This window comes from Vombatus ursinus, unplaced genomic scaffold (genome assembly GCF_900497805.2).
Source record: "Vombatus ursinus unplaced genomic scaffold, bare-nosed wombat genome assembly UNPS02006874.1, whole genome shotgun sequence".
Classification (NCBI taxonomy): domain Eukaryota; kingdom Metazoa; phylum Chordata; class Mammalia; order Diprotodontia; family Vombatidae; genus Vombatus; species Vombatus ursinus.
Window position 1 is genome coordinate 1,123,595 of NW_020946652.1, and position 11,763 is coordinate 1,135,357.

At 42.7% G+C, this 11,763-nt stretch overlaps 1 protein-coding gene across 7 annotated transcripts in view; it reads left to right on the top strand.

The window, feature by feature from the left end:
* The window catches only part of LPP (LIM domain containing preferred translocation partner in lipoma), a 692,945-nt gene that overhangs the window by 526,865 nt on the left and 154,317 nt on the right, over positions 1-11,763 (top strand). For all 7 annotated transcript variants that reach the window (XM_027848882.1, XM_027848884.1, XM_027848888.1 and 4 more), the window contains one exon: positions 2,045-2,168. In XM_027848882.1, the coding sequence (XP_027704683.1) occupies positions 2,045-2,168 (124 nt within the window). The remainder of the gene's footprint in view (positions 1-2,044; positions 2,169-11,763) is intronic.

The window sequence follows — 11,763 nt, forward strand, 5'->3', positions numbered from 1 at the left end:
GAACCCGTGTCTCTCTTGACACCAAGCTTGGCCAGTCCTCTTGCCACTTCCTGTCATTTCCATTTCTGAAAATAAAATAATATTTTAACTCTTCTGTGGCCCAGCACTGCTTCTCGTTGTCTTTACTTAATATTCTTCTTGCGTCCTGTTCTCTCTTTTCTATTCAAATAAACTAGCAAAAATTGAAACTCCCCATAGCAGAGAGGGGTGGATACACACCTGGCCTGTGCTTCTTTGTAGATCACTACCCCAAGTTCAGGTTTCTGATTCTCTGTGAAAGCCAGCCGAGGCCCAGAATGGGTGCTTAGGGATGTGTTTGGGGCAGTGTCTTCAGAGAATATTGATTGAATTTCATTCAAGAAGTATTTCTCAGATACTTGTGTGGCAGGAAATGGAGATGCCAAGCCAGAAATATAACTCGGGAGATTACACTCTCTTGATGGTAAACAACTTGTATGCAGATAGGAGCATATGTGACATATACTTTATATGTGCGTGTGTGTGTGTGTGTGTGTGTGCGCTGAAGGGAAATGCTTGAGCAGTAGGATGCATCCTGGTCAGTTCAAGGAGTTCTTGGAGCAGTGGCTCACCTGTTCACAAGTCCTAGGGGCTGTGCTACTACTCAGCCTAGGGGATGTGCCTGGTAGGGTACTTTTAACTTATACATTCATCTGTTCAATTTTATCCTCTCCTGGTTCACGGTGTCCACAGGGAATCATTTTCCTCACTGTTCTGGATTGCCAGACACTCAAGAATACCTTGGTTTCTAGCAGCCTGGGTCATATGAGAAGCCCTGTCTCTTGTCCATAAGGCACGGCAAGTCAATAACTGCCCTGCATTGTCTGATAAACTACAAGACCCTTCCAGAAAAAAATCGGGTTTCCTTTCTCTGTGCATTAGTGGACCTGCATGTGTTAATTTGTTGAGTCTGGGATACAGACAGCCTCCGGAACCTCCTTAGAACTGGGGGATCCCATGGTGGCCAGCCTCCTTTTCTTTATCAAGCTACCAATTCTTGGATTGATTCTGTTTTGTTTACTGTGTAAAGTGTTATCAACCTCATGTAATACCTCACTGCCTTCCCTGAATAGTGTGCAGTATGGAAATGTTTCCAATATTCCAAGACCTTGTGGTTCTGTCTCTGTGGATATATGCTCCAGCAACATGGGCTACCACGTCATCATACCATGCCAAGTGCTCTTAGAGAGTTCTGGGGCCTGAGAACCTCATCCAAGCTTCCTTGGGCTATTGCCCAATCAGCCTATAATCCTTCAATGGTCTTAAAGCTGCAGCCTTGGGATCATGGAACTGTAGATCATATAATGCAACCATCTCTTTTTGCAGATGAAGAAACTGAGGCATAGTGAATTAGTCACACATAGTAGTAAGTGGAAGAGCTGGGACTTGAATGAGGGGAGGTTAAGTTGAAGAAGCCATAGCCTAGAAAGCTTTTCATGTAGAAAAGGCTTAAACCTCTTTCTGGCTTCCTAGGGTAGAACCATGAGTCATGGAAGTGGCAAAGAGGTAAATTTGGACAATCAGTTTTGTTCAGTAGCATTTATTAAGTACCTACAAGGTGCCAGGCACTGTGTGTGGCGGGGTGGGGGAGAAAAGGAAAGGCAAAAGACATTGTTCTTAAGGAGATCAATGTCAGGAAACTCATTAAGGCTGAGCACTAACCCTGAGTGGAATGGGTTTCCTTGAAAGGTAGTAGGTTCTCTCCAAGACTACATGGCGACTTTTGGTTGAATTGGGGATGCTTTCCCAAGTATAGTTTTGACTTGATACCCTTCAAGTTCTCTTCAAGTACCAGGATTCTTTCTATCCATCCACTTTTACAACCATGTACGTGTGTGTGTGTGTGTGTGTGTGTGTGTGTGTGTGTGTGTGTGAGAGAGAGAGAGAGAGAGAGAGCGAGCTCCCACACATATACACACAGAGGGATCTAACAATTTATCCACCTCAAAGTCAGTGTCTTGCACAGATGAAGGGCTTCCTAGTGTTTTGGGGAAATCTAAAGGTGTTTATTTTCTTCCTCTTCCAGGGTGGCCTCCCCGGTCCTGGGGGCCCTGTGTCTGGCCCATCCTTCCGCCCAGAGGACGAACTGGAACATCTCACCAAGAAGATGCTGTATGACATGGAGAATCCTCCCTCTGATGAATACTTTGGTAAGTGCCACTTTAGGATGGATCGATAAAACCAGTGTCCTTTGGCTTCAAATACTCTGCCTTGTGAGATCAGTCCAGAGGAATGTCATTGAATGTGCTAATGACTCCACAGATGTGATAGTTGAGGCTTAGAGAAGCTGAGTCACTTGACTAGGATGATGTAGGTAGTCAAATTGCAGAACTCAAACCCTCGGGTTCCAGATCAATTAACAAGTATTTATTAAGCACCTGCTATATACCAGGCACTGAGAACAGGACAACAATCCCCAGCTTGAAGGAACTTAAGTTGTGATGATGATGAGTAGTTAAAATGTCACATTTGAGGGGAAAGTTCTTATGCAGAATGATGGCTGGAAAGGCTACCTAAAGAAGGTTTATGACAGAGTATGGGATTCAAGAAGCCCTTAGAGAATGGAAAGGACTGAGATAGGTAGGGGGCAGGTGAGAGGACCTTCCCGATGTGGGCAGGATATTGGTGGGTGAAGAGGAAGAGTTAGGGAATCTCACTCAGCACATCTCTGCCCCATAGCATCTGCTAAGAAAGGGAGCCTCGAATGAAAAGAAATGCAGGGGAAGGAGGCCTAGCCATTCCAGATCTTAGATTGTATTATAAAGCAGCAATCATCAAAACTGCTTGGTGCTGGCTAAGAAATAGAGTGGTGGATCAGTCAAATATGTTAAGTATGCAAGACACAGTAGTCAATGACTGTAGCAATCTATTATTTGATAAACCCAAAGACCCAAGCTTCTGGGATGAGAACCCACTCTTTGACAAAAACTGCTGAGAAAACTGGAAAAGAACCTGGCAGAAACTAGGCATAGACCAAAATCTCACACCATATACCAAAATAAAGTCAAAATGAATTCATGATTTAGATATAAAGGCTGATAATATAAGCAAACTGGGAGAGCAAGGAATAGTTTACCTGTCAGATTTATGGAGAACAGAAGAATTCATGACCAAACAGATAGAGAACATTATGAAAAGCAAGATGGATAATTTTTATTACATTACATTGAAAAGTTTTTGCACAAACAAAGCCAATGCAACTAAGATTAGATGGAAGGTAGAAAATTGGGAAAGAATTTTTACAACCAGTCTTTCTGATAAGGGCCTCATTTCTAAAATATATAGAGAATTAAGTCCAATTTATAAGAATACAAGCCATTCCCCAATTGATAAATGGTCAAAGGATATGAACAGACAGTTCTCAGATGAAGAAATTAAAGCCATCTGTAGTCATATGAAAAATGCTCTAAATCACTATTGATTAGAGAAATGCAAATCAAAACAACTCTGAGGGTACCACATCATATCTATCAGATTGGCCAACATGACAAAACAGGAAAATGATAAATGTTAGAGAAGATGTGGGAAAATTGGAATACTAATGCATTGTTGGTGGAGTTGTGAAATGATCCAACCATTTTGTAGAGCAATTTGGAACTATGCACAAAGAGCTATAAAAATGTGCATTCCCTTTGACCCAGCAATAGCACTTCTAGGGCTTCATACCAAAGAGATCATACAGATGGGAAAAGGACCCACATGTACAAAAATATGCATAGCTGCTCTTTTTGTGGTGGCAATGAATCGGAAATTGAGAGGCTGCCCATCAATTGGGGAATGGTTGAGCAAGTCGTGGTATATGAATGTAATGGAATACTATTGTGCTATAAGAAATGATGAACAGACTGACTTCAGAAAAACCTGGAAAGACTTGTATGGTCTGGTGCTGAGTGAAATGAGCAGAACCAAGAGAATGTTGTACACAATAACAGCCATGTTGTGTGATGACTAATATTGATAAACTTAACCCTTCCTGGCAATACAGGGATCTAAGACATCTCCTAAGGCCTCATGATGGAAAATGCTATCCACAAAGAAGAAAGAACCATGGAATTTGAATGCAGATTGAAGCATACTATTTGCTTTTTTTTTTCTTCTGTTGTGTTTTGTTTCCTCTTTCTGGTGGTTCCTCCCATTGGTTCTAATTTTTACTTACAACATCACTAATGTGAAAATATGTTTAATAGGGATGTATATGTATAGCCTATATCAGATTGTGCGCCGTGGTGGGGAGGGTGGTGGGGAGGAAGCGGGAGAAAAATTTTAAACTCAAAAGCGTATGGAAGTCATTGTTGATAAATCAAAATAAATTAATTTAAAAAAAAAAGGCAGCCTCAGTTAGTGAAAGGCAAGATGAGTCTAGAAGCACTAGTCCCAAATGTGTGGGGCAGACTGTTCGTGATTCGGAATTGAAAGGGATGAGATGGGATGGTTCAAAGTTGATAGACGACAGTGTGAGGCTCTGATTGCCAAGTTAAAATCTGGCTGTGGTCCTGCAGGCTGCTATTGAAGATTTTAACCAATTGCCATGGGAACCATAGCCCAGTAAACAGCTGTCAGCTAATTGACTTACATTCTATTGGTTTGGTTTCAACAAATTCAATCGCCATCTATTAAAGGAACAAAAAGAAAGCCAGGAGGCAGAGGCTCCAGCAGGACATAGTGACCTTCGATATACCGTTCATGATCTCTTCAACTCAACCCCCTCATCAGGATTAATAATGCCCAATGATAACACAGTGGGGATGAAAAGCCTTTATGAACTCTTGAGCTCGGAACACCCTAGATTTCAAGGAGCCAAGAAGAGGCCCCACCCTCCATTGCTCCAACCACAGGGTTTGTTGAAAGCGTATAGACCACTACTGTACCTACTCATCCCAGCAGATTACAAGGGGGCATCCGTCCCACTGCCATTTTGTGGGTGCTGGTCTTTGACTTAAGAAAATGAAGTCATTCACATGTCTTCTTGAGGGAGTCTACTCTACTAGATAGATGGCAAACTGTATATAGCCCATAGCTGCTAGGGGTATGAGTTTATGTCCTGGTATAGATAAAGGGGGCTGAATGCTTTTACAGATGAATCAGTCTCAAGGTAAGCAGACCCCAGGTACCTTCGAGAGGATGCCAGTCATAAGCAGCGTTGGAGAGAATCCCATGAAATCAGAGGCTGTCCTATGGGATGTTTCTGAGTATGTTCTCTGTCTGCATGTGTAATCTCCTCCACCAGGTGAAGGTACATGCTCTAGGAAGCTTCCATCAATCTATGGCACCACAACAAGACAAGGGAGTGGTCCTAATATTGTCGTAGCATGTCAACCAGACCAAACTGGCCTCCAATTTGTGGATGACTGGAGCTGAATAGAGCAGGCTAGAGACAGGAGAGTTAGGAATCAAACAAGTTTAATTTAAAAGGGAGGAAAACAGCTTGCAAGCAAGGATACATGTGCCAGAGTCCTACCCTCAGTTGGGGGACCCATGGCAGTGTGGGGGATCTCAAAACTTATACCTATGATTTTACAATGAGCCATAGCCCTGACAATGAGGGGTAACAGCAACAGTGAGACAAGTTTGATTCCTAGCAGGGCTTCATGGCTGGAGCATGGCTACCTGTCCAGGGTTTGTCCAAGCTCAGAGAACACCTGGTGCTGGTCAAGGAAATACAATAATGATGTGATTTTTGCCAGAGGGTGGGAGCAAAGGATTGTTGTTATGCCAAGCTCAGGTCATAGCTTACTGGACTTTAACTCTGGAAAATAGGGTGTCTTCTAATATTTTGACAAGTATTTAAGTAAAAACATATAGTTTTTACATCTTTAAGAGAATGGCAACAAACCTACCAGCCTAAGCCTGCAATTCATTCTGATGATAAGGCTTTGATCTGAAGAATCTAATTAACCTTTTTTGGACAACAATGAGGCATTCTGTTAAGTCATGGAAATATTTGGTGAAATAATTCCATTTAAATAGACTGGCTGGAGAAAGGTCACTTATTCAAATCATTTGCAACTTGTGGGTTCCAGATAAAAAACCCTACCCTGTGACTTTATTTGGAGCCCTCTTCTACCCTCTTTTCTCTATCAAAGCATTGCTTGTCAATCTGCCATATCCCAAAGGGCATCAGAGCCCTGGTTTGTCTTTCTGCCTGTTTGGCATTCTTTCATGGCCCTGGCACCTGATGAGATTTACAATCTTAGACAAGTCTGTCTCTCTGTCTCTGTCTCTGTCTCTGTCTCTGTCTCTGTCTCTGTCTCTCTCTCTCTCTCTCTCTCTCCAGAACAACTCTCCAGTATATCTCTCCAGTATATCATCATTATCTAGGGCAGATCCTTGTGAAGCATTAATAAAATGTTCTGCCCATTTGGCCACCATGCATCCAGCAGCCAGCTTGTCTTTGCTGCTTGCTTTATGCACATGTGTGTATTCCCTGGTTAGGGCCACTAATATAAGCTTTATTAAGTCACTCCTACAGGAGCCTAATTCAAACTCTTATTGAATGAACAATGTTAATACTCACTTCTCTACAGTAGCTAGCATTTTTATAAGACTCTAAGTGCTTTACAAATATGATCTCATTCGATCCTTACAACAACCTTGGAAAGTAGGTGCTACTATTTTCCCCATTTTACATATGAGAAAACTGAGGCAAAAAAAGTTAAATGACTTGTTTGGGCTCCCAGAGCTAGTATATATCTGAAGTTGGATTTGAACTCAAGTGTTTCTGACTCTAGACCCAGCACTCTTACTTGCTGCATTACCAAGCCAGACTAGTTAGGTCTCTGGACTTTGCATTCCCAAGATACAAATTCTTGGTAGAATCTTGCAAAAAAAAAAATGCACTGATTCATCAAAATAAAATCTTGGTCCCATGTTGGCACATTAGACTGTTGGTTCTTCTATGGATAGGAGTAGAAGGGGCTAGGCATTACAGTGGGGTCAGCAGTCACTATCAATCTCTTCTCTTGGTGCCCCATACAATGGGTATCCACGTGGGGAAGGCTAAGAGAACAGATTTGGGTTAGTCCTCCTGTCTGGGCTGTGACCTGAGGTCACTCTGGGGTCTTGTCTTATAGGTGGGGCTTTCCTGCACCAATGGCAGTGTGAGGGTTCCAGTGAGTCTTAGCCTCTTGATCACTATGCTATAGATCGATAGGTAGATCAATAGATATATAGATAGCTGCATGGATGGATGGATGGATGGATGGATGGATGGATGGATGGATGGATAAATATAGTAATGCTTCTCTTTTATAGCATGTAGTGCCTAGATCTTACTTTTCCTCATATTCCCCTGCACAATTAGGAATTCCATCATCACATGGATAGTTTTGCCAATGTTTTCATTATCTCTGTTTCATTAATCCCACAGAAGTGAGGGATTAACCAAAGATGGATGCAAATAAAAATTAAGGTAGAAAGCCAAACCCTTCTTAAATGTTAGTAATTTTCCTGACTGGGGGCTTGGGACAATTGTGATTTTATGCTTGACTGTTTATTTCATATAAACTTCTAAGAATAGGGAACCATAAAACCTCTAGGGGTCATGCCAGTGCCTCTAGGCTGAAAAGGAGCTAATTATCATAGCAAACCCTAATATGAGTAAATACAAACATTTCCAAAATGAATGTAAAGTCATTGTAACGGTTTAGACAGATTCTAGTCATTGGAGAGTGAGGGAAGTCCTCTTGTAAGAGGCGTCACTTGAGGATGGCTTAGCAAGATATTTATTTATATTTATTTCTTTGTTTTTGAGAGGGGCAGGATCAGGCGCGATTCATTGTAGGCAGGTAGGACAACTTGTGTAAAGGCACAGAAATGGGTGATGTTGACTGATGTAGGAATCAATGTTTATTTCCACCATTGGTCAACACAAGTGGGTAGCAGTCAAGTGGAGGAGGAAGGGTTTGCGTCTTGACCCAGCCTCTGTCATGTCCCTGAAAAGGAAACCCAGTTTCATCCTTACTTAGTTATATCCGAGCTAACTCTTAACACCTCAGAAATGTGTCAGCAAATACCACAAATGTATATCTTTTTCTGCCAAGACACAAGTGAAAAGCCTTCTCATCTTGGTGGCACTTGGGCACTTCTCTAGCCTGGTTTCCCATGAAAAGGTGGTTTATAAAATTGAATTGTATGGGCCCCTCTCTCTTTGAACCTTCCTTAGAAATACTTGTTTCTGTCCTCCAGTTCAGCTTCATGTGATGACAGATGCATCCACCTCCTAAGAGAGTGAGTTTAGAGGGAAGAGTCTAGTTCTTTAAGCCAAACATCGGTCATGACCTCTGAACTGAGCATTTGAATCTATTCTTTAGACCAACAATGGCACCCTTAGATATAGAATAGAGGCACAATTCAAAGAGAGAAACAAGTTAGAAATTGGAGAAAGCTCCTCATCTGGTTAAATTAACCAGTCAGTTGGTCTTCAAGCATAAATCCATAGGCAATGAGGCTGCATGTCTTCATTCAAGTGCCTGCCTTTCTGCCTGAATCCCTGAACAACATGTTTCCATGGGCAACTGCTAACATGGGCCTGTGTAGCAGCAGACTCTCCCGCCAAATGATGGAATTGTTTGAGGAGTGGAAGGAGCCCTGAGAGATGAGATCAGTGATGGAGACCGGGGCGAGTGTCAGGGCTTGGAGGAGGAAAGAGATTTTGGAATTGAATATCAAAATAAATGGGGTGGAGACTCACAATGTGCTAGGACTAGCAAATGGATTTCTTTATTTTAAGTGTGTGTGTGTGTGTGTGTGTGTGTGTGTATGTTGGCTGAGGGAGCTGACTGGCTCCTGTATACCTTCTAATTCTCCATTACTATGAAAGATTACATTCAGTTCTCACTGTCCTTGAAGCACACTTGTTTTCAAACCTTCTGCTTCTTGGCGGAGAAGTCCAGTACTTCTGAGTGATGCCTTTTGTTCATTCAAAAAGGAAAGATTTCTGATGTGTAGCACCCCTGAAGACTGTGAGTTTGAGGGCTTCTGTAGGCAGGCAGGAGCTTGGTATGGAATCCATCAGCCATCCTGCAGAGGGAGGCTGTGCTCGGCCTCGCACTGGCCTCCAAATCTCTACCTTCATGTTGTTGAATGTGAGCTCACACTTACTTCTGCGTTTTGTGTTTTGGGTCGCTTTGATTCTCCTTTTCTGTCTGTAAATTGGATCCATCACATCTGAAGTCCATGTAGAAACTTGTTTAAAGAATTGCTGTGATTTTATAGGACCCCTTCACAAAGATTCATCATTAGACATAATTTGTCATTTAGCCTCTGGATTTTAAGACTTCTCTTCATTAGTATTATTCTGTCTTGCCGAGTGGCACCAAATCAAGACCCCTCCAGCCCTCCCCGTGAACCTAGAGATGAATTACTACAAAGAGCAACTGGGTAAATGATCCTACTCTGGACAGAGTTAGAGAGAGACCTGAAGCATGAGCTTCACTCAAGCTTGGTTCCCAACATTTGCAATGCAAAGAGAAGGACTTGATGAAGAAGGGACTGTTGCCTACTGGAATAAGAAGCAGGCTCTGGGGGTTCATTTGCAGTTCATCCATTGATTTTCTTGTTCTAGTTTTGTAAATAATTACCCATGTGTTTGTCTCATAGAACGGAAGCATCTCAGAGGTAAGCTTTAGTTCACTTTTCTTGGTCTTCAAATGCCTAGCTCAGGGCTTGTTATATTCTAGGTACCTAATAAGTGCTTATTGAGTATATCATAGTCAGTTCTTTTATGCTCCTCCTGCCACCAGGTGGGCATGGTTTGTACCAGATGAGTCTGAGGTCCCTTCCAACTTTCAAATTCTATGGTCTGTTGTTCGGAGGAAGGAAAAAAAACCAGTTTAGCCAATCCAACTGACCCTTTGAATGCATGTGATGGTGGAGGCAACATTCCACACCCAGAGTCTCCTACTTCTCCAATAAAAAGAGAAAGGTTCCCTAGGATTTTATGTCTAGAGCCTCACAGAACCTTGGACAGCATTTCATCAACACCTTCATTTCACAGCAGAGGGGTCTGAGGTCAGACGGGGAAAGAGTTGCCCAATGTGGGATTGCTGGGATTCAAGTTCAGGTCCAAGACTACCATGGTCAGCTCACTTTCCCTTGTGGACTAAACTTCCTCCCTTACCCTGCTGGGCCAAGGTTGATGATTGACAATTGAAAAGCATTCTGTTTGTTCTTCTTTGTGTTCCATTTTTGTTGCCTTTGTGCATCAGAATCTTCTTCCTTCACTTTGTGTCGATTCATACCAGTCTTCCTATGTTTCTCTGAATGCCTCATATTGGCCCTTCCTTAGAGTGATGTCCTGGTACACTCTCCTGTCATGGATTGTTCCTCCATTCCCTAGGGGACGTCAGTCCCTGATTCATCACTGACTGTGACCCAAGTCAGTGAGTAAGTGAGAAACTGAATGCCCTTGGGCTATGGCCTCATAATTGGATACAAAGTAGAAAAATATGATTGCTTTGAAAAGTGCTTGGAGAGCCCCAGCTGGGGGGCACTAAGTGATTCCTCCTGTACTCCTCATATATTTCCCAATTTGTGAAAAGAAAATGACTTTCCAACCCAACCATGCTTTCGATACCGATGGGGACATTGCTCCAGGTGGGTCCAGAGCAGCAGGTACAGATGGAACTTCAAGCAATAAAGATCTTGTTTTCACAAGAAAATATCCTAATTAATTAAAAATCCCAAACCCACAATGGAAGAAAAAAAATAAAAACTGATGGCCCAGAGAAAAGGAGATGTTGATCAGAAACAAGCTCATTTTACAGTGTTTGCTGCAAAATGTTTGTGGGTCTCAGTGGAGGACTGCTTTTAGATTGATGAAAGTCTGTTTTATGTCCTTCCTTCCTTCCTTCCTTCCCTCCTCCCTCCTTCCTTTCCTCTTTCCTTCCTCCCTCCCTTCCTTCCTCTTTTTTTTCTGCCTCACCCTCTATCTGCATCTTTGTCTGTCTGTCTTTCTGTGTATCTTTTTGTCTCTCTGTCTTTCCCTCTCAGCTGCTGCTAAAAGCATATTTGCCCAGGGTAGTACATATTTCCAGGGCTAAATAAATAATTATTTCTCTAAGTTTTTTTTTTAATCCCATTTTAGTACACATTAATGTTTAATTAAATAACTGTTTATAGTGTATTCTTAGGCACTGGATTAGCCTTCCCTCCTGTTCCCTTAGCATTAACACAGCATTTTCCAAACTCGGGACCCTGTAGATGGTAGAAGGGGGAGGGGGGTGCAGCAACGCTCTTTGAGTTTAGGGGATAAGCCCTCAGGCTCGGTGATTGCTGATGCTTCAGCTGTGAATACAGGAAGCTGGAGGGCAGCAGTTCCCTACCTGGTTGAGAAGCAGAAATCTAACATTAATGGGGGGGGCAGAAAGGAGCAAGGCTTTGGGGGGTGGGGATGGGGTTGCTATTTTGGTGAACCCAGACCTAGATCCATCTTATCAAGCGATGATTCATGCTAGTCAGAGCAGTGCTGGTCAGAACAGAACAAAACTCTCCAAACAGCACCTTTGGAGAAGTACTCTCTAGTTCATGTGTGTATGTTTTCCTGAGTCATAGTTCCCCCATTTTCAGCTACAAGTCAGCCCAAAAAAGCTCCGAGTTTTCCTTCTTCACCAGTAACAAAATGGTGAGCTGTCTCTTCTCTGAAGCTGGAACTGATGTCTAGTGGACAGCCAAGAAGGCAGCCAGAGGCCGTGATGGGCCTGCGAGGGCTGCTCTCAGCCGCCTTTCTGCTCTACTCATGATCCTCAC